A 23,512-nucleotide genomic window follows, 5' to 3' on the forward strand; every position below is an offset into this window, starting at 1 on the left:
TTGGCCGAGTGGTATTGCCGTAGTGTGATGACATCATCGGCAGGAGCAGGACCCCGAGCAGATCCGAAAACTACAGTAACAGAAAACTACAATCGGCATTGCATTCTCTCGATGGACTTAACTAAAGGACCATCGACGTCTGAGGAGTCACGCCAAGGGTGTACGCCTTCTGCTCCACAGGTAACAACATTTACCGCAATGTCTTTTTAAACTAGTGACAGTCACGGCTATATGGTGTTAATCTGCCCTGAAATGTATGTACTGCCCCCTAGCTGCAGGAAACTACACGTCGCCAATTTGAATAAAAAGATATGCAAGGTAATATATTGTATTTTGCAGTTAATCTGGTGATGTTTTCCAAATAGGAGGAAATAGATTATTTATTTTGATGTACTAATAGCAAGTAAATAGAATTAAGATGTATTTTTTGTTATTCTTTTATTTATGATGACAGCAAAGAAATGTCTAAAGGATAAAAAAATCTGGCATTAGATGGCGTTTGTGAATTATTCTACATAATTCCATGTTTATGTGACATAATGTGAAAATTTAATCAGTTCCTGAAGTCTAACTGTCAGGCGGCTTTTAATTCAAACACTGAAATCTAAAAAAATACACTGGTCAACCTGTTAATGAATGCTGTGCCATTTAGAATGGGAATGAGCTGTCACATTGTGCCTCCCTGTTGGGATGACGAATGCAGACGCTGCTAACGAGACATCTCGGGGGACTCTTCATAAAGACTAATGCGCAAAGTTTTTCCACGGAGCGTCAAGTGTTTGAGGAAGACGAACGATGAGCAAAACTCAAAACGCCCATTAGGACCTAATGGTGAATAAATGATATAATTGGTAAATGGATGGCAGGTTGCTGCTGCTTTTTGATTGAATTAAGAGTGGATTTATCTTGACCCTGCTAGACGCGGCCAACTCTTCCCATCCTGGACGTGACAGTAATGTCCAACCGTCTCTCGTAAACCGTCCTCGGCATCTAGACCGGTCCTTGCTTTCAGCTGTAGTCCTTCAGACAAATGTAATGGCTTTCAGCCACTAATGGGGGTAATGTACCCGACCCATTAAGATTATCCAAACAAATCTCAGATCCAAATGTGGAACCGGCTCCAGGCTCCTGACGGAGGCTACATTCTTCAAGCTTTGGGGTGGTGAACTGCATGCGAGCTGCACATAGATGAAACAAACAAGGTGGATTTGTTCTCCGAGGATGATGTCCTTCAGGTGAGCCGCTCAGGCCACCAGACCCAGACGGGCGACTTTAGCAGACAAGAAGGAGTGGAGGATGAAGACGATCGGCTTTGGACACGAGTGGAGGTCCAGTTGCTGGAGGGAGAAGCAAAAACCCCAAAATTAATCATAAAACCTGAAACAAATAAAACAACATTCTGGAGAAGATGGAGAAAGAAATCTTCTTTAAGCAGAAGAGATTATAAAACACACAATCTGGTCAGATGTTTTGGGTTTTCAAGCAGAAACTAGTGAAAAAAAAATGCATCAAACAAAAGAAGTTTTGCGATTCTTAAATAAAAATTCAAGTTTGTACCACAAACCACCGGCCAGGTAAAATCCACTTCCTGCTTCAGACGTGTGCTGCTAGACGTGAGTTGGATCGGACCCTGGGTAATCTCTCTAACCTACGCCATGATGCAACCTCCTCCGTGTTTTACTGTGGCTGCAACACTCACTTTTATTTTGATAAAAAACAAACTGATGCACTTCATTTCAAGACAATGCCACTTTTGCTTCATCCCAGGAGGGCTGTGCCATTCAAGCAAACACTTTTAGAAGACTTTCTGTCCGTCTGAGCCTTTGGGGAGAGTTTAATTCCCACTTGAGTTACTTACAGCTTTTTGAGAAACCACCAATCCAGATTGCAGCAGCTTGAATCTTCCACGTATACAATGACTGTTTAGAGCATTACAGTTTATAAAATGGGATATGAACGTGTCCAGCTAATGTTTTGTTCCACTTTAAGTCCTGCAATCATTGTACAAGTCAGACACCTTCATGCCTGAGATTCATGAATTAGTCACTCATAACTTTTTCCCCTGCAGATCAGCGGGGACAGATAAAATCCGTCTTCATACAAAGATGGAGATCTAATAAACACAGAAAAACAAAATGACACTGCTGCCTTTCAAATGTTGAGCTAATGAGCCATCCACCAGAGCTTTGGGAGTATTTATAAAACCCTGTCGAGAGTAGGATTCAGAAATACTACAGACGCAAAACTCTGCTGGGCTGAAGTAGCCAGGAGAAGGCTTTAGAATAAACACTCAGATGTCTTTGCTTATTTGTCTTCAGGATAAGTAGAGCAGACAAAAACGAGTGTGTCTGAGTGAAGCTGTTGCACTAATAACACACACCAAACATGCTTGAGTCCATATTCCACTTTTCATTATTACCATTTCCATTCTGTTGACGTGCTGCGTTTTATGAATGGAAATGCATTTATTTTAAATACGCTGCTGGTAGAATTAAAGTTGGGAGAAGACTAAGCTTCACACCAGCAGCTCTTGATCACTGCGCTCCCCTCTGCAGACTGAAGCAGCTGGGCGTTATTCAGCGAGCAGCTGAGTGGTGCAAACAAAAGTTTTATAATCAGCAACAGAGTGTTTTCTAAGAAAGCTGCACTCTGAAATGTTCTTACCTGGTGAGAACCAGTTAGTAAAGCCGATTTCCTTCTAAAGGTGTTATTTTCTAACGAAATGCTGTAATTTACTTTCTGCTGCACCGCCTTCCTTGTTCTTGTCACAAACACTTTGTGCTGCAGTTTGTTTCTTGCTCCATTTCCCAGAAGGCCCTTGGAGGTCCCCTTGGAGACAAAATTAGCTTTTTTTATATTTGCTGGTTGCGCCGCTTGACCACAGCAAAGAGGGATTCATACTGAATGATGTCCTTTGAGCCAGAACCAAAACCCAGAAGAACTCCCAGAGCTCTAAAGCCACAGGAAGATTAAAAAATGCATTGATTTATTTGGAGTTTTGTCCAAATGAGGGATTATATAACATTAGGAGGGCTGAATTAATTTTATTTACAGCTTCCTATGAGAAAGATTGAGCGATCGATCTGCAATAAACTGTTCAAATTCATAGCTGGCTCACTCTGGTTTCCCTTCTGTTAGCCAACAGAGCTAAAGGTTTCTGCATGTCTGGCTTCAGCTGATGTCCTGACAGATATTTATGGCAGGATTTCCTGCTCCATGTGCCAGATGATTATTTTAATGCAAATAATGTTTGAGAAGCTGATGAATAGCATATCTGTTGCCAGACAAAGGCGCGTTGTTTTGAGACGATCTTTTGGCAAAAGTTGTCCAGATCTTGTTTTTTAGTCTGTGCAACATTTTTTTGTGTAGATGCAAGAAAACCTGACGAGACAGAAATACTCATATTTCCAGAAAAGCTGCCAATTTAAACCAAACGAAATGTTTTGTTTGTTTTCAGCAAATTCATCTGAACTGTACAGATAATTGGATTTAATGAGATGTGAAAAAGGAATAAGAGAAGAATAAAATGCCTTGCAGAGAGAATCAACATAAGAAATCTGAGACTTTTTTGGTTAGTTTGGAAGCAAAAATTAAAAAGAGATAAAAAAGAGAGGAAACAGATGTGAGCAGGTTGCCTAAAGGCTGCTTATTAGAATCTATGGACTTGACCTCTGTGCCTTTTATCCGCTGCTTTTTGCCGGATAATTCCTCCTAAGATAATTGGGTAGAGTCTGCGCTGAATCAGTGGTGCAAACATGCAATTTTTATCATTTAGAATCACGATCAAAAATGAATGGGACACTTAAAAAAACAACCATTAAAGCAGTATAAATGATGACCATTACACTGCAAAAACTGATTACTAAGAAAGTAAAAATAAATAGTTTAGACATTTGATTCTACGTTTAGCCTGAAATATAGAAAAATAGCATTACTTAAAATAAGGTTAGTAAATATAATCCAAATTTTCTTATTTTGAGTTTAAAAAAATGTGCCAACGAGGTAAGTGAAAGTTGATTGGCTAGAATTCTTAAAACTAGCTAAATAATAATAATAATAATAATAATAATAATAAAATAAAAAAACAATCTTTTCCTTTTTTAAAGAATTCTAACCAATCAAAGTCTGCTTAGCAGATTTTTTTAAAACTCAAAACAAGAAAATTCGAATTAAATATAAGATGTCACCCTATTTATTTACCTTATTTTAAGTAATGTAATTTTTCTAGGGAATACTTTTTATTTTTAGGCAAGAAATAAAAATAAATGACAAAAAATGAATTGTCTTTTTTTTTTTTTTTAAGAAACTAGATTTTGCAGTGTACCAGCCAATTACAATACAATTTACCAATGTGGTCAAAGTGAATGTAGAATATGATGTTTTAATAAAAGTAATTTAAAAATTTTATATCTGCAAACATAAAGCAGGTTTCTCTGTAGGAGCCTTGCATCAATGAGCACAGAACTCAGAAAAGCTCTTTAAACTAAACATAGCAAATCTAACTGCTGTGAACTTTGTATTTTTACAACTTGATCACCATCTATCTCTGGCTGAACCAAAGAAACAGTTTAAAGACAAATAACGAGGCTCATTTATCTCGTCTTGGTAAAATCGTAAAACGTCAACACTCACAACTTCCCCCTCGTTCCCTCCAAAGTCGAGAAGAAGCAAGCGAACGCCGTCGTCCGAGGACATCTTTAGTTTTTCAAAGGGGTAGGAGAGGAGCACTTGGGGCTGGATGGAAGTGCTGACTACTCTCTCTTCACCTCCCTCCTCATCTGTTGTTTTCTGCTCAGCCAGCACAGAGAAGCCCTTTTCGTAGTGAATCACCAGCCGGCACTCCTGACTGTGGTACAAACAACCTGAAAGACACATCATCAACCAGCTGGTTACAAATGTTCATGTTTTAATGTGAACTAATGTGTGGATCCACGATGCTCTGTGACAAAACTCAATGTTTTGATTTATTATAGCCGCTGTGCAAAATCCACAGGTCGCAAAAGTCGATGTGTGAAACGAATCACGTAAAATCCAGTTTTCTGGGCTTAATCTAACTCTGTGTAGTGAGTCTCAGCTGAGCTTAGAAGATGGCTGGGTTTTCTCACTTGTTTCACCAAAATCAGATTTTAGCATGAATGGAATTAGCAGGTTTTTAGGTGTGAAACATGACGCTACAGAAAGTCACATCAACCCCATTCCTAATGGACCTCTATGACGTGGTTGACTTTTTTAAAGGTTTTGTCAGAAACAAACTAATACAGGTTTGCTTGGACACCGTTGATCACGCCATTCAAAAGCCCTTGGCTCCATAGCTGCTAACAGAAATGATAAGATTGTAAAATGAATAAAACAGAGTTTCTGTATTAGTTTGCTGCAAATACATTTAGAAAAACTAGACATAAATGTCCATGTGGCAGCATTTCTGCAGCGCTCGCTGGTCCTTCATGCCTGAACGCACAGAAAGACATTTCTCAGATTTCTGATTCACAACACTCCTCATCTCTTCTGTCCAGCTTTCCTCACAGGGGGCGTCTGTCTGAGAGCTGAGTGGCCTGCTGCCTCTCACAGCCTCCCAGTTCAATCATGGCTCCTCATCACCGTCTACCCCCACACACACATTAATCCAGCCACATTTAGCGAGTTGTCACACAGCAAACATGGAGGTCGTGTTGAAAACTCACCTTACAAACTTTTCTTTGCTCTACTAAGCTGGGAGACGTGAGAAAGCTCTTTCTAAATTATTGGCAGATATGTTTCTGTGTGCGTAAGGAGGAGAGCGTATCTGTTTACATGAAGGACCACGGGCGAGTTTGTCATATCACACATGCATTGTCACTCTCAGTGGCCTGATTCAGCTCACACGAACTTCAGTTTACGCCGGCAATCATGCACCGTCTGAAAAACGACTCACACAATACACGGGTGCAATTACATCTAACTAAATGAGTATTAAATCGATTTTCTGCTTTTGTTTATATTTAAATGGAACACATAAAACGTGTTGAAGACTTTTTGTGCTAATGGGCTGATTGCCACTAACGAGCAGAAGCCATCGCAATTAGCACCTGACTCTCGTGGTGCAAAAACACGGCGTGTTTCTGTGCAATCATTCTGAGCTTTTAGTTCCCTTTCTTTATGAGTTTGTACTAAGTAGTTTACTCTAAAGGATCACTAATGTGTAATGCTTATATATATATATATATATATATATATATATATATATATATATATATATATAATACTGTAATACTAAACTCTTAACATGTTTGCATAAACGCACTCTTCTGGCCACATCTGTAAAGGTTTCATGATAACTTTCAATTAAGACGTAAAAAATAACTATTAATATAGGACCGATTTAAAGAAGAACAGCTGAAAGTCTGCCAGTGCCTGGTACCACACCAATTAGCATTTTATGAAAATCAAAACATGAATCTATAAGAAATATCAAAGATAATTAAAGGAAACTGTCAGTTCAGTAAACGTTTAAACCAAATAAATGGTGATCACAGATATATTGATTTAAATAGACTTTTTAAATACGTTTGGTTTTTGCACTAAGCACCAACATACTTGCTTCTCAGGACTTTTATTTTGAAAAGCTCAAAATTACAGAATCTGAACATGACCTCAAATTAAAAAATCTAATCAGTAACTAAGGCGCGCGCACACACACACACACACACACACACACACACACACACACTGGAACACACACACATCCCAAATGTGACGTGAAGCAAGTCTCCTAATGTGTATTATGATTCTAATGAATTGTGTGACCAGACATTTGTCTCCCTAACAGCATAAATGGAGCTGTAAGTGCAACAATGAGTGCCGGTATCTGCTCCATTCAGGAGTGAATATTAGAGCTGAAACTGTACCCTTCTACCTGGGACCTTTGTTCTGCAGGGAACCCAGGGTTCCCACTAGAATACTCTCTCAAAGAAAGGTGCTTTTCAGGCTGCAACAAAGGCCCTTTCTGCCTGACACTGAGTGGAAGAGACACATGGATGAAAGGATCAGGGAGACTAAATTAATCAGGGACGGACAGGGGCAGTGAGAGACGAGGGTTGCTGCAAAAAGACACACCAGGTTAAATGAATAGTTTTCCACCACCACAGACATTTTACTTTAATCAGTGCTTCTATATTAAACAGTTTACTTGTTCACCAACACCAAACCAACCTCAAAGGCAATTATAGAAGTTTCACAGCTGTCACTCACTCCGACAACAGACAGGTAACATTCAAACGCACAAAAATGCTTTAAATTTGCACATGAAAGATTTAATCAGCTTTTGAGACAAGTTTAGTTTTCAGTGTGCCATCAAAGCAAGAGAAAGGAGGTGGTACCATGAAGAATTTATCTACGTAAAATTAGCATTGAACATATAGGTCTATGAATATAGCCAACACTTTCCCAGAATGCACTGCTATCTGGTCCTTTCTGGGTTGGCTTAGTGAGGAAGTCACCACCCTATACCAGAGTCTTACTCCACCCTCATTTCCCGTAAGGAAAACGTGGCAAAAGGAGGTGTTGCCTGGCGGACCAAAAGGACAGCAGTGCCAGCGGTGGAAATTCAAATGTAGTGCAGCCGTTGAACCTGAAGGGGGTGCCATTCTGATGGTTTCAGGCAGAATTTTTTAATTGTGAAAACTTTGCACTAAAAAGCCATACATTTTGACCACTGATGTATATACAGCACTTTAAGACACTCACTCAAAAAAATATTAGTTTGTGACTTGCCATTAAAATATATATATATATATATATATATATATATATATATATGTATATATATATATATATATCTATGTGTGTGTGTGTGTGTGTGTGTGCGTGTGTTTACTACTTAAAGTAAAACTAAATAAAAAATGCAAAAACTTTTTGCTTTACCAGATTTAATAAAGCAGTTTTTTGCATAAGGCAACACCATGGAACTCGATTAATCTAAATAATTAGATGCTTTGTGATTAATTAATCTTGATTCATCACATTTGACTTGTTCAAGACAGTTTGTGCCCAAACAAGCTTTTAATTCATTTCTCCTCAGTCCCACCAGTGAGGAGGCAGAGTCTGGGGACTTTGAGTTGGACTCTCCAATATCAGGGGCCAAGGTCACTGAGGTTGTCAAAAAGCTTCTCTGCCCCTGGGGTAGATGAGATCCGCACGGAGTTCCTTAACCCACCCACTGTCTTTATGGGTGACCCCACGAGGAAATTTGACCCTTGAGCGGGATTGATGGTTTATCCCTTGAGGACACCTGAAGGGATAAACCATCAACCCTGCTCAACGGTCAGCTTTCCTCGTAGGGTCACACTCATTAGGACAGTGGGAGGGTTAAGACTCTGGATGTTGTGGGGCTCTGTGACAAGGCCCTGTACAGCACAACACGCACCAACCTGAAGAGAGGCATCAAGAAGGCCAAGAGAGACTATAGGAGGAGGATTGAGGAGCACCTGGAAAGTAATAATAGCAGGCAGGTCTAGCAGGGAGTCCAGCACATCACTAACTACAGGACGAATCAGGGAGCCGCTGAAGGTGATGTCTCAATGGCTGAGGAACTGAACCGTTTCTTTGCCCGCTTTGAGGTGCACACACCGGTGACAGCAGTTAGAAGCAAAGCAACAGTGGCCCACAGCGACACCGCTCCCAACTTTAGGGTGCAGGAGCTTGAAGTGAGATGCTCGCTTCTGGCTGTCAACCCCAGGAAGGCAGCTGGTCCTGACGGCATATCGGGACGTGTACTGAGGGACTGCGCAGAACAACTGGCTGGGGTTGTCACAAAGATATTCAACTTGTCATTGTCCCTGGCCTCTGTCCCACACTGTCTGAAATCCTCCACCATAGTCCCCTTACCAAAAAAAAAAACCCACCTGTAACCTGTTTGAATGACTATTGGCCTGTAGCACTCACTCCAGTCCTGATGAAGTGCTTCTAAAGACCGGTCCAGATTCATATCATGTCCTTTATCCCTCCCATCTTTCATACTCATCAATTTGCATACCGAGCTAACAGGTCTACTGAGGATGCTGTAGCTGTTGCTCTTCATGCTACTCTGTCCCACTTGGAGCATCATGGGAACTACGTGCGCCTCCTCTTCGTTGATTTCAGCAGTGCCTTCAACACTATCCTCCCTGACAGACTGGTGTGCAAACTGTCAGACCTGGGACTCCCATACTCCACCTGTCTTTGGATAAAGGACTTCTAGACAGATCGTAAACAAAGGGTCAGGGTGGGCCCACACATTTCCTCAGCTATCACCGTTAGCACTGGCTCACCCCAGGGCTGTGTTCCGAGCCCCCTGCTCTTTACGTTGTACACCCACGACTGTGCACCCGTTCATAACAGCAACATCATTGTGAAATTCGCAGATGACACCACGGTGGTGGGGCTCATATCGAAGGGAGATGAGTCTGCCTATAGGCACAAAGTGCATCGGCTGACAGTGTGGTGAACAGAGAACCACCTGCTCCTGAACACAGCAAAGACCAAAGAAATTGTTGTGGATTTTAGGAAAAAGAAAACTGACATCAGTCCACTCTTCATCAACAGGGACTGCGTGGAGAGGGTGTCTGATTTCCGCTTCCTGGTTGTACACATCACTGATGACCTGTCCTGGGGTGTGAACACAACAGCGGTGGCAAAAAAGGCTCAGCAGAGACTTTTTCCTGAGGGTCCTCAGGAAAAACAACATCTCACAAAATCTGCTGATGTCCTTCCATCCCTGTTCCATAGAGAGCATCTTGTGCTGCTGCTTCTGCGCGCAGTTCTCTAGCTGCACATCAGCACAGAGGAAATCACTCCTAAGGATTGTGGAGACCGCCCAGCAGCTGTCGTTTGTCTTCTCTGGATGAACTTCACAACTTTTGCTGTCTCAGGAGAGCGGAAGGCACCCTAAAAGATCCCTCACACCCTGCTCATGATTTGTTCCAACTACTGCCATCAGGCAAAAGATACAGGAGCATTAAAATGAGGACAAAAAGACTACACAGCAGCTTTTATCCTGTGGCTATCAGGGCACAGAATGGCAATTAACATCCCCACCCCAAATTCTTAATTTTATGTGCAATATATAATAAACTGGTGCAATATTATTATGTATATATTGTAAGCTGTCTTTCACACATAGTCAGTGTGAAATGATTCAAGTGCAGAGGTTCATGTGTAGTACTGCTCTCCCTTTTTATTCTTTTTTTTAATCTAATTATTTGTTTTCAATTTTGGACACGGGGATTGCATCTAATTTCGTTGTACTTGTTGCAATGGCAATAAAGGTTATTCTATTCAATTCTATTCTATTTAACTGATATGACAGAAGGCCAAGAACTGGTGAAATTTGATTTAGGAGCTGAACAAATGACTTTTCCCTTTAAAATCCCACTAGAATTGGAAGCTGCCTGCTGAGTGAGAGTTAATCTACTTCAGAAGAAATCTTCATTGTAAGCTTTGACGGGGAATAAAGCTGTAGAGTTTAGGATCTCACAAAGATAAGAAGCCGATAAGGTCAGTGTAATGACTCGTCGAGTGGTAACTGCTTAAAAAAGAGCAAATGCACTTCGTATGCAATATCATACTCCTCATCAGCGAGCCGTAAATGACTTCCCGACTTCCAAAGCGTGAAACTGAGAATTGGAGCATGCATTAGAGTTTCAAGAGTTAGAAAATCCAATTTAGACATATATTTGATAATTAACAGAGACCATAACTATACTTTTCATATATTTCTCATTACTTGTCTTCTAAACTCCAATTATAGAAATAAAATAGCTTTAAGGTTTATTTTCAACTTATTATGAAGCGAAACTTCTTTTTGAGAAGGTAGACCCAACAGCAGAGAGATGGATTGTTGTAGATTTCATTTTTCCAGCGATGAAGTGAACTTAGGACCCCTCATCTAACACCACCATCCTAATAGGGGTTTTCTGCTGACAGTGATTATTAACGCCAGGAACTGTGAGTGTCTGTGTTGTACGAATGATCTACTGCATGATAAGAAGTCAGTATTGTGGTGCTTTAAGTAGAAAACCAATGACCGTAGCAAAGTGCTGGCTCCAAAAATCTTCTGTCTTCAACAAATACTCATAATAAAAATATAAAAAGCTGAGTTTCTTTAAAAAGAAACCATAAAACCATTACTTGTTCTCATAAGTCCTACGGTCTCTTTTACTCTAACCCATTAGGGCTCTGGCTCATGATTTCATATATTTGTAATACTGTCGGTTAAACTGGGGTTGTCGGGTCATCTGAAAACTTTCTCTTTAAGAGACCATTGGATCAATAAGATATGAGAATCATTTATTTACAGGTATAAGTTATTATAGGACATCTTTTTCTGTATCAGTTCAAAAGAAACAATATTATGTTAAGTTGGAGTGGGCAAAATGGCAAAAATATAATTCAGCTATTTCTGTAGACACCCACACTAAACTTCTGTTACAGCCTGCCGTCAAATGACCAACTCACTAAAACTTAAAAAGACAGAGAAAATCATTAGTATATTAAAATAACTTTTTCTATGAGTGATCAGGCTTGAATTGTGTCACATCCAAAGCGATCTGGGCGGAAACGATCCTTAAAGGTGTGGCTCACTGAAAACCCATCTCTTAATGAATAAGTCTGATTATTATCAGTCACTCTGAGGTTTTCCATGCAGGCTATACATGAAAATAGTCTCCCACGTCTACCTCCAGCATCAGGTTCTGATTAGAATTAGAAAAGCCTGACAGATCCACGTCACACTGTAGCTTGGACTCACTGATCTGGACTCATGACGGGGAAGGCGGTTGTCGTTTTGGCGTCCAGTAGATGGAAGAAGTGTCAGCTAGTAGAAGCTAACTGTTAGCATTAACGACTTCAGCGCACAGCAGAAGCTCCTCCAGAGTTGTGTTATTTGTGAAGATAAAACATTCACGTTGCAAGTCAGTAGTACAGTCGCGTTGCTGTTATCCAATCCGAGGAGAGATTTCCAAATATCAGGAAATAAGACTCCAAACATCTCCAGCTGACTTCTCCCTGCTGACACAGGCACTTCCTCAGCTTATTTTCCCACCCGAGTACGACATTCATTCCTACTGCAAATGCATCGATTAAACTAGTGCTCCACAGCTGTACACATGAAACAATGTCTCCCATAGACTCTAATCTCTCTGCTTTGTAACATCATCAACATGTTCAAATCCTCCACAATCCAGTACCACCATAGTCCTATCTGAGGGTTGTGTTCACAGCATGCTCCAACACAGTTTGGCACAAAAAAAAAAAAAAAAACAGAGAGAATTCTGCAGAAGCTTGACATAAAAGTCCTGCGAATGCTCACAGATGTTTTCATTTACCCGGGAGCTGAGATAGCGTATCTCCAATAGGAATGACACGCGGAATGAACACAAACGGGAGTAGAAGAAGTGTTTCCGCTCAACAACCACATCAGATCGCTTGTTAAATCTAGATTTTTACATTTAAAGAAGCTGGCAAAGCCAATCCTGTCCCAGGATTATTCCACGCCTTTGTTACGACTCGGCTGCACTAATGCTATGGTCTTCATGTAGGACTAAGTGACACCTGCATCTCTCAGCTTCGGAGAGTACAACATGCTGCTGCCCACCTCTTAACCAGAACAGGGAAGCTTGATCACATCTCCTTTGTTCTGTATTCTTTGCACTAATTCCTTTTAGGATTCATTTAAAAATTATTTTATGTGCTTTTAAATCTCCTCATTTCCCCACCATACCTTACTTAAGCGTCTACACCCATATATCTCCTCCCGTTCCCTCAGGCCAGCTGATCAGCTGCTCCTGACTGTCCCAAAGACGAAGCACCAGCTTAGACGAGATTGAGCTTTTGCTGCAGCAGCTCCTAGATTGTGGAAAGACCTTCCTTTAAATATCCGACAGGCCTCTTAAATGTCTGATAAACCACTGCTGAAGACCCACCTCATCTCTCTGGTTTTGACACCATCCGAGATGTCGGCTTTAACTGCATTTTATTTGTTTGTTTTCAACCCTATTTGATTCTGCTCAGTTTATCGTTTTTACTTTCTTGCTGTTTTTTTATTCTAGGTTCTGGTTTTATTGTTGATTCTGTTGTTTTTATTGTTCTGTGTACAGCACTTTGGTCCTTCAGGTGCTTTAGTGCTATAAAGTTGTTATGGAATGGTTCTTAACTACTCACACCAATGGTACTACTACTACTACTACTACTACTATTACTGCTGCTGCTGCTGCTAGATACTTACCAGCCTTGACAGGCTTTCAGCCACCAGAGTCAAATGTCATACACAACCACCAAGCTGCAGAAGTTTGTTTTGAGTTAAAATTTGCAGAAGTTCACAAAACTCCATCACGCTAATTAGAGAATGCATTTTTCACCTGAATCGGTGCAAAGTTGACCAGGAGTTAGATGATGAATGATAGAGAAACTAAACAGACAACAAAAAGGTAAAGCTGTGACGCATGCTGCCTCCCAGATAGAAGAATCTGAGGTGAACCCGACTTTTCCACAAAGGAGGAGGGACCCAGGGGAGGAAAAACATTTCCCAGGACGGTCCGTGCTGAATGAGGCCGGCCACGAGGGAAGAGTGGGGATATTTTGCCGCAATTCTCTAAACGACCAATACTCTGTACCAAACAGCACGAGCTGATGCTTAAATATCATTCTTTCCTATAAATAGTAAGTGCTTTGTCTGCATCCTCCATTTGGCTGTCACATTATATCTCAAACCCCGCTCCGTCTCCCGGGATGTGGGAGTCTGTATGTAAGCATGATGCTTTATATTGTAGATTTAGGATTTCTTGACCTAAGGCAGTGCTTAGCGCTGTGGCCTCAAATCTCCCCGGATGGTTTATGTCACTGAAAGCTGGAACGCGCTTATAGGAGGCGTAGCTCAATCCAGCAAAGTGACCTGGTGCAAATCCCTGTGAGCTTTTCTGCTTCTGTGCATCTGAAGCAATATTAAAAACATCCGTTTTGATGAACCTGAACAACGATTGTCTCGAGACTCACTTGTTGTGACTTCTTTGATCATCTCAGCTGATGAGTGGCATCCGTTGACTATGTGCCTGGTCCAAAGGGACAGATCCTTGGTGGTCTCAGCTCGGAAAAGGTGACTTTCAATGCCAAGTCGTGTGCCGGTCCGAGTGGCGAAGAACAGCTCCGTGCCGGAGTGAGGTGAACCCCGGTCAGGCCCGGAGTGGACAAGGCTACATTCATCCATTCACACATTTGATGAGGAGAAGCAGGAAAACATTTTTCAGCACACATAATCAGCTTTTTTTGTTTTGGACTCACCGTGTGGCTAAAAGTGGAAAGGTGTGTGCCGGGCTCTGCCAGGCCTCTTTTCCTCTCGGTAAGCTGTCGTACAGCAACAGGTCTTTCTCCGTCACCACCACCAGCACCGGCTTCCAGCTCTGTTTCTCACTCTCCGTCTGCGACACAAACAGATCAACAATGAGGAGGGAACAGCTGCTCCCATCCTCCCATCTGCTGAGTAATGAAGGGCTTTGATTCAAATGAAAACTGAAATAAACAAATAAATAAAATGCTCTTTCTTCTGGTCAGTGGTTTTATTAACAGATTAGTTCACTGGATAGTGAGATGAAACAAAACTTGCCAAAGCCTGTAGAAAGCCTCCTGTTTGCTTAAATGGGTTACTGTTTCACTTTATTAAAGTGGTTACAGAACTCCTAGCGTGTGTGTGTGTGTGTGCGTGCGTGCGTATGTAACTGTTACTTTAATAGTCATTACAAAATTCACAGGGGAGAGACATTTCTTCCCATTTGCAAATCAAATTTGAGCATAGAGGCCTAACAAAGACAAAAACACTTGAAAGGTCCTCGACAAATGAATAATTATAACCAAACACATGACAAAGCAATGCCGAGAGATTAACCAAACAATTTATCCTGGCAGGTCACTTGTTTTGAATTTGATTACTTTCCTGCAGCACAGTCTGAAGTACGCTCTTTTATATTTTTTCACAAACACTTAAATCAGAGAGAGGGCTGGTGATGTGTGTGTGTGTGTGTGTGTGTGTGTGTGTGTGTGTGTGTGTGTGTTTGGTGTGCAAAATGTGTGTCGGTTCCACCAAAACATGTATTTAAATTCACTATTGTGTATCCAAAAGGGAATGAGCTAAAAAGGAAGGTGTTCAGATGCAGTTATACTTATGCATCTGCTGTGCTGTGCCCCCTCACTCACTCACCTACAAGCGTACCACTTACACACACACACGCGGGCGCGCGCACACACACACACACACACACACACACACACACACACACACACACACACACACGTGTAAACACACACAAAAAGAGGCACATTCATGCGTTTTTTTATGTGACAATGCTGCAGAAGTATTCTCATAATGAGAGCTTATCTGGAATCCTAAGCTGCTCTTTGAAGTTCTGCCTCAACCAATCACACTCTGAGATTCAGAAGGTTAAGGGTCATCGTTTTAACATAACGAGGATATGTTGCTAAGTAACAGTATTGTACCGCATTTGGAGGATAAAGTATCGGCAAATGCGTGAGGACTAAATTAAACAGATATAGGTGTGTGTGTGTGTGTGTGTGTGTGTGTGTGTGTGTGTGTGTGTGTTTGCACAGGTGTTTTATTATGTACAAAGGAGTGAAGCTCTATCTGTCTGTGCTTGCTTGTGTGAAGCATGCAACCCATGATGCAACCACACATGCACATATACAAGCATGGATTATTTCCCCTATTTACACAATAAAAAAACAATGTTGAATCCAAAAATACAAATTCTTTAAGGCACACAGCTGACATGGACTGAACTGTAAATTATATGATAAAATTAGCTATTTCTCTAAAACAGCCGGATTTGAAAAGTCCTTCATTTGCTGCAGTTTGCAAAAGGTTTTAAAATATGCTGCACTTGTAACTCAGTCAATGAAAAGAAATAGCTAAACACAGATCATGCATGCTGTATCTAAATAAGACTGACATTAGAGAATTTAAGCCACTAAATACATTTAAAATCAACACAAATATGTGAAAATATAAGAAGATGCAATAATGTGACTAAAAGTAATGTTTATTTTAAATCTTGAAAAAAGAACACAATATTTTATTAAAGATATTATACAGTTACTTAGCTGCCCTATTTTAAGTCTTAAGGGAGCCCATGATCATACCTATTACCAATGGAGAGCGTTTCATTGACCTCTGTTGTTGCCAACAAAGGTTATGTTACAAAGTATTGAGTTGAATTTTTGTTATTGACCAAATACTTATTTTCCACCCTGATTTACAAATAAATTCTTTAAAAATCCTGCCATTTGAATTCATAGATTTTTTTTCACATTCTGTCTCTCACAGTTGAAGTGTACCTATGATGAAAATTACTGACCTCTGTCATCATTTTAAGTGGGACAACTTGCACAATCGGTGGCTGACTAAATACTTTGTTGCCCCACTGTATAGAGGTTAAAAAGCACTGGGCCTAGAATTGAACCCTGAGGCACACCGCATGTGATGCTGTGGACCCCGGAGCCACAGTGTACAGGAGTATGCAGGAAATGGGCTACAGGTGCCGCATTCCCCAGGTCAAGCCACGAGAAACAGCGTCAGAAGCGCCTGACCTGGGCTACAGAGAAGCAGCACTGGACTGTTGCTCAGTGGTCCAAAGTACTTTTTTCAGATGAAAGCAAATTTTGCATGTCATTCAGAAATCAAGGTGCCAGAGTCTGGAGGAAGACTGGGCAGAGGGAAATGCCAAAATGCCTGAAGTCCAGTGTCAAGTACCCACAGTCAGTGATGGTCTGGGGTGCCACGTCAGCTGCTGGTGTTGGTCCACTGTGTTTTATCAAGGGCAGGGTCAGTGCAGCTAGCTATCAGGAGATGCTTCCATCTGCTGAAAAGCTTTATGGAGATGAAGATTTCATTTTTCAGCACGACCTGGCACCTGCTCACAGTGCCAAAGCCACTGCTAAATGGTTTACTGACCATGGTGTTACTGCGCTCAACTGGCCTGCCAACTTTCCTGACCTGAACCCCGTAGAGAATCTGTGGGATATTGTGAAGAGAAAGTTGAGAGACGCAAGACCCAACACTCTGGATGAGCTTAAGGCCGCTATCGAAGCATCCTGGGCCTCCATAACACCTCAGCAGTGCCACAGGCTGATTGCCTCCATGCCACGCCGCATTGAAGCAGTCATTTCTGCAAAAGGATTCCCGACCAAGTATTGAGTGCATAACTGAACATAATTATTTGAAGGTCGACATTTTTTTGTATTATAAACACTTTTCTTTTATTGGTTGGATGAAATATGCTAATTTTTTGAGATAGGAATTTTGGGTTTTCATGAGCTGTATGCCAAAATCATCAATATTATAAACAATAAAAGGCTTGAACTACTCCAGTTGTGTGTAATGAATCTAATATATATGAAAGTCTCATGTTTATCAGTACATTACAGACAATAATGAACTTTATCACAATATGCACATTTTTTGAGAAGGACGTATATTGGCCTTAAGAATTGGCTTTAGATATCAGCCATCGGCAACAAAATCCTTTGAAAATCGGTATCGGCATCGACCTTAAAAACCCCATATCGATCGGCCTCTACCAAGAAGTACACAGGGCTTCTTAAGATGATTTCCAGAAATCAGAATAAAAAAAACACAATTGCTGAAGCTATACTTGTAGCAGAATTATTACAAAAACTCAACTAAATTGACATAAATGGAAGTAACTGAACATGAGCTGAAGCATTTTTCTTCATGCCCTAATTATCAAGCTTTTAAAGCATGTTTGTGTGGTAAAATCTGAGAAACCTGAGGTTGCACATCTCAACAATTTCTATTTCGTGAGTCTGAAGCAGAAGTTTCAGAATCATTGCGAGAGGATGTCACATTCATTAGCTGCATTTCCATTACGGGAACTCCAGGGTAATTCCTGGGACGGGGAAGCTGACCAGGAGAAACGATGTCCTGGTCCTCTCAGCCGTTTCAGAACTTTGCACAGACGTCAGCATATCGTAACGGCGTTGGCGGTGAGTGATGTCACTGATCAGCGCCAAAAAAAAGCATCCACAGTAACACTAGTAACATTAAAAGCATTTATTCTGTCAAAGTATATTATAATTTAATCCATTCAGATGTGTGATGTAAAATGTGGTGTTCAATGACCAGAAGAAGTGCCGTATTTTACAGCATTCTGTGAGGATACAAAGCCTCGTAAATTAAGTCTGTGGAGGAATTTCCCCATGATTTCTGGTGTCGGTAGTTAGATTTTATGTGCAATCGGTGCTTATTGCCCTTTGCTTTCATTCTGCTTCACCAGAAACTCTTCTAATTTTACTAACGCCGGTGGTTTTGGTCAACGTCTTCTGATTCCTACTGATGATTTCCTACTGTTACAACTAATCAGCCTGAGTTAACCAGAGGTTTCTCTCAGCTACTCCAATGGGCCGTTCAGAGTACCTACCCCTGAGCAGGTACTCAGATGGTCCCGGAAAACGGCCGATCGACCGGCCCGGCCAAGTGGAGACAAGCGCATGCTGGGATGTTCCTGTAAATCTACCCTGAAGTTCCAGTAGTGAAAACAGCTATTGATGACCTGTAACCACAACTCATTTAAAGCATCCTCTAAACCTTAAAACTACACACAACTGAAACTGAGTCTTTAATCTCATAGTCTATTATTTTAGGACTAAATCAGTTTCCAGAATAAAGAAAAATCCCAAATGTTTAAATAGAAAGGAGCCATTTCTCTGACACACACACACACACACACACACACACCTACCTTCCCTGCCAGCCATCCCAGGTGTCGAATCTCTTTGCTGCCAGCAATCCCCGTCCTGGATGTATTCTGGACGACCTCCGCCTGTGCTTGCTGTGTGTGTGTGTGTGTGTGTGTGTGGGGGGGGGGGGGGCAGTTTAAAGTTGGATGCTTATTTTGAAACATGCATAATATTTAAAGCAGCTCTGATCCAAACAGAAAACCACCGACACAGCTAATGGTATGCACTGACGATAAGAGCTTCCTGGGAAATGAGTCGGATTAAAGACAGACCTGTGCCAGCATGGATGTGACCGAGTGCATGGAAGAGAACCAGGACAGGGCAGATGGTTGGTCCGGGCAGCGGAGCACTATGGTGTGTCTGGTATCGGGACTGTGCAGCTCCAGTTGTCTGGGGGAGGAGATAAGAGAGGTTAGGAGAGCGTAAACCTCTCCGTTCTCTTAGGAGGGAAACAATATTTTAATCAAACAGCCCAAAATCTGTCTCAAATTATAGCTTCAGAAACCAAACGTTAGCCAATTACATTTCAGCTTTAACAGATGTTCCACTTGTCCCTTCTACTTCATTACAGAAACTCAATCAAAGTTGCAACAGTGTCTTGAAATTTCAGCTAATTCATGGAAACACTGTAAAGAAATCGGCTGTTCACTGTGCGTGGGCCAGATGCAGACACCTTGTTGTTTTTATTATTCCCCCATTGAATTTCCATAAATAATCTGCATACATCACACAGGAGCGTTTCTGGCCTTGAGAGGAGAAGTATGCATTTCTCAGCCTCTCTGAATGTTGCACTGATTGTGCGTGAATTTAAAAACGGCACAAGTGGCTACAGACAATGCACAACGATGCAGTGAACTGTTACTTTACACTGCAGCATAAAATTCTCTAATCAGTAACAAAGACAGGCGTGTTGAAGGAAAGGTAAGCTGCTTCACAGGAGAACATATAGGAGGAGGAAAAATATGATTTCAAACAAGGAGTGCAAATTATTTATTCGTTAAACAAATATTGTCGAGTCAGATTCAAAAGGCAAGTGACGGTAAGAGTTAGCATCAAGCTGAGACTTATTTGAAAAACATGGATTCTTTGAAAATTCTGAAAAGACAAAAACACTACAAACAAAATTCAGTTAGAACCACAGGTGACAACAGCTTTTATTTATGTAAAAATGGGCTTTAACAATCAAATAAACAGATTTAAGATATTTAAATTATGCAGATGTATGCATATAAATGGCCTTATAGCAGGGTGCATTTTTAGCTGGCAATACTAAAGGTGTGGAACACTGAAAAAACATTTTAAAAATTGTATTTCTGGTTATAATCCGTCACCGAGTTTTTCAAGCATGTTTGTCAGGCTTAACATGAAAATCTGCTGCTTTAGCTTCTGGTAGATAATAGGTGGTGAAACTCTAGGATTTGAAAAGCCTGACAGATCTATGTTACACTGTCACTTAACATTCATGGACTCGCTTGACAGGGATGGCTTTTGTTGGTTTAGCTTCCAGGAAACAGCAGAGGACGTCTTGGCTAGCAGAAACTAACTACTAGCATTAGCAGCTCCACCACACAGCAGAACTCCTCCAGGCTTGTGTTATTTATGGAGAGAAAATACCAATGTTGCAGAGCAAACAAAGTCAGTAGAAGGGTCGTGTTGCTGTTAGCCAATCAGAGACGAGATCAGGAAATAAGACTCCAAAACTTCCGGCCTGAAGCTCAGCTGCGATGTGGCTTGTAAATGGTGCACCGCTGACACCCCACCCCACCGAGTTCAACTTACAAGGCATTAAGGGGATTTAGGCAATTTTGGCTTGCTTTCGGCACCCCCTAGTGTTCGTTTGTAGAACCGAAGGCAAAACCTGCCTCCTCGCTGTACGTTCATTTTCAACACCATAATGTAACAGGTGACTCATCTCACCAGGCTTTCTTAGTGTCTACAGAAGTGATTCATCACAAATTTAAACAAACCAGCTGTGTTCATGATCTAAAACTTACAGGAAACATGTTGGAAGCAGACTGCAGCACCAAGTATGTCAGCTCAATTTTTTTTCTGCGTCAAAAGGTGGCGAATCGCCACACTGAAGATGGCCACAGGGGGGTGACAGCTTTTGATACAACAAATAGTTTGGCACAACTATGTAAGCTTCTGTCAACATGCTACTTTAAAAAAGAGAAACACATTTAAACTCAGGAGGACTTCACACACATGCTTCTTCTTTACACACGCACGCACGTACGCACGCACACACACACACACACACACACACACACACACACACACACACACACACCTCTACAACACCACTGGAAGCAGGAAAGTACATCTCGATTGGATTAGCTCCAGGTACTACTCCAGGTTCAAATTTAGAACTGGCTTCTGTGAAAAAGCAAGTTGATGAAAAACAGGCTGGAAAAGAGCAGGAGGAAGAAAATCCAATCCCAGATGTGTGTATGACAGAATTTATTCCATTATACAACCCCCTCAACCAAACACACAGCAGCAACTTTACTGTCAAAATCTAAACAAAGGGTTTCCATAGGTGGAGTGATTTGGACCGTTGCATGCTTAAGAAACAGAGATCAGTGTAAGAACAGAACATCTAGATGACGGCCATGCTTCAGCTGAACAAATCTGTCCCTCCAGATTTGTTGACTAAAATAACTAAGAGGCCTGGCATTCCTTCAAGGAAAGCATCGCACCTTTATAGCGCCTTTCACAACAGAGTTTAAATCTAAGATAATCTTTTGTTGAGGATAAAACAGCATCACCGTTATTCTGGTTGAATCTTCAATTGAGCATTTTGTCTGCACCCATGAAATACTGAACAATCTCTCTGGAATCTGTTAGCATTTCACTCTCAGCGACTAACGTGAGTGATGTGGGCTGAATATCTGTAAAATTTACTAGGAAGAAGCCATTTTTGTGTGTTTGCTAATGCAGATCAGCTACGACGGCCGTGGTGCATCGGACTGACACAAAAATGCAAAAAGGCATTTCTATCTTCACCGACTAATTCACTATGAGCAATAGTAAAATGGTCATTCAAGTCTTCCCTGGAGGCTTATTCTAATCCAAACTGACCTTCTGCATTAAAGATGGAAACCACTGTTTCTATTTTTACCATAAAGTGCTGTCGCCAGATTCTTACACACAAAAACAAAAGTAGAATTTTTACGAGTTGAGTCTTTACTCCACAGTTCAACTCTTCCTTTCCCTTTGTCTTTTATCAGCTCGTTTCATCTCCGTATGTGTTCCCGCTCTTCTGCGTTTCCTCTCAGGCTTAAACGTGGTTTAAACAACATCTGGTGAAATGGAAGAGAAACCCCTTAGAGAGAGCCAGAAAATCCTGCCAGACATTTCTGTCACTTAACATAAAGCCTCCTAAACAATTTGATGCTTGAAATCCAAATAAGGAAACAGCCTTGATCTGCAATCTCTAACTCCAGCTAATCATCTGGGGACATTAAGAGTCTGAGATATCGTCCAGCTCTCCTGTCTAAATGTGAGTCTCTGTTTATGGAATAAGTACAGCTGATAACAGTCCAACTTGGGTGTTTTACCATTTAAACATTCACTGAGTATTTATTGTCCTGGCTGTGAAATAAGAATATAACATATAAAACCTGCTAGAGGTCATTTTCACCAAGGTTTTTATCTGTGTGTGCAAATCTTCTCTAAAGCTTTATGCGTCTACTAAACAGTTATCTGTGTGCAGCATAACCTCAGCGCTCCAGTGAGATATTGGCCTTAACTTCTTGTATAACTCACCCATAAAGTTAAAGTTATGTGCAACAAAGTCAATGTTCAACTCTGAAGTGCTCGTGGTTCAATGCGTTGCTCATTGTTTATGTGAAGGTTTCATCCACCTGTGATTCAGTTTCAAGTGTAATTGTGTTTATTAGGATGAAACCTCTAAAATAAAATTAATGCAATTCCAGCAGACATTCTGCGTCAGGTCAGGGATGGGTTCATGTCATCAAAACCAGTCTTACCGCAGGGGTGCCCAATCCTGGGGGGCCAGCATGTTTTACTGGTTTCTTTGCTCCAACACGCCTGATTCGGTGGTTCAGCAGCTCATCAGGCTCTGCAGAAGCCTGTAAATCACCTGCTGATTGAAATCAGATGTGTTGAAGTAGGGTTAAAACAAAAACGTGCTGGACACCGGTCCGACGGGACCAGGATTGGGCACCCCTGCTTTACAGCCTCAAAGCCACAGGGAGCAGAGCTAAATTCATTCTCTCCCTCTCAAAAAAAAAAAAAAAAAAAAAAAAAAAAGATGTCTAATATCTTCAGGAAGAATCTTTTAAAGAACAGCTGGGACTTGGGAGGAAGGATTGTTGTGTAAAACTGTGGGAAAATCGCGATAATCCTTTTCATGCACCAGAGAAGCCAAATAATTTATTTTTTTCATAATTCTAAAATAAAAATAAAAACATAGCTTAAAATGCAATAATTATGTATTTCAGCCAACTAATTGCCCCCACCTCCACCACACACACACACACACCCTCAAAAATAGCTTCACTATATTTTTGAATAATTATGAAAAACAAGGCTGTTTCCGATAATTATGAGGTCCCAAACTCTAATCTTGAATTTTAAATTTTGCTGAAAGCAGCTGTGCATTTTGTTTTCTTTCCCACATCGATGAACAACAGCGACTTTCCGCGTGATGGCGGCTCACTTCGCCCTTCGCAGTGGGAGATTTTCTCCTGTAACAGGATGTGATCAAGTGAAA

The 23,512-nt window shown here is 41.1% G+C and overlaps 1 protein-coding gene across 2 annotated transcripts in view; it reads right to left on the reverse strand.

The window, feature by feature from the left end:
• Positions 1-1,107: 1,107 nt before the first annotated feature.
• The window catches only part of sntb1 (syntrophin, basic 1), a 49,719-nt gene continuing 27,314 nt past the window's right edge, over positions 1,108-23,512 (reverse strand). The window contains exons 3-8 of one of the 2 annotated variants that reach the window (XM_015949074.3): positions 19,047-19,164; positions 18,777-18,866; positions 14,290-14,426; positions 14,005-14,201; positions 4,633-4,862; positions 1,108-1,337 (exon numbers count right to left, since the gene is read on the reverse strand). In XM_015949074.3, the coding sequence (XP_015804560.1) occupies positions 1,245-1,337; positions 4,633-4,862; positions 14,005-14,201; positions 14,290-14,426; positions 18,777-18,866; positions 19,047-19,164 (865 nt within the window). In that variant the 3' untranslated portion in view covers positions 1,108-1,244. The remainder of the gene's footprint in view (positions 1,338-4,632; positions 4,863-14,004; positions 14,202-14,289; positions 14,427-18,776; positions 18,867-19,046; positions 19,165-23,512) is intronic. The other variant, XM_015949075.3, reaches the window with a different exon arrangement.

Source organism: Nothobranchius furzeri, chromosome 5 (assembly GCF_043380555.1).
Source record: "Nothobranchius furzeri strain GRZ-AD chromosome 5, NfurGRZ-RIMD1, whole genome shotgun sequence".
NCBI lineage: Eukaryota > Metazoa > Chordata > Actinopteri > Cyprinodontiformes > Nothobranchiidae > Nothobranchius > Nothobranchius furzeri.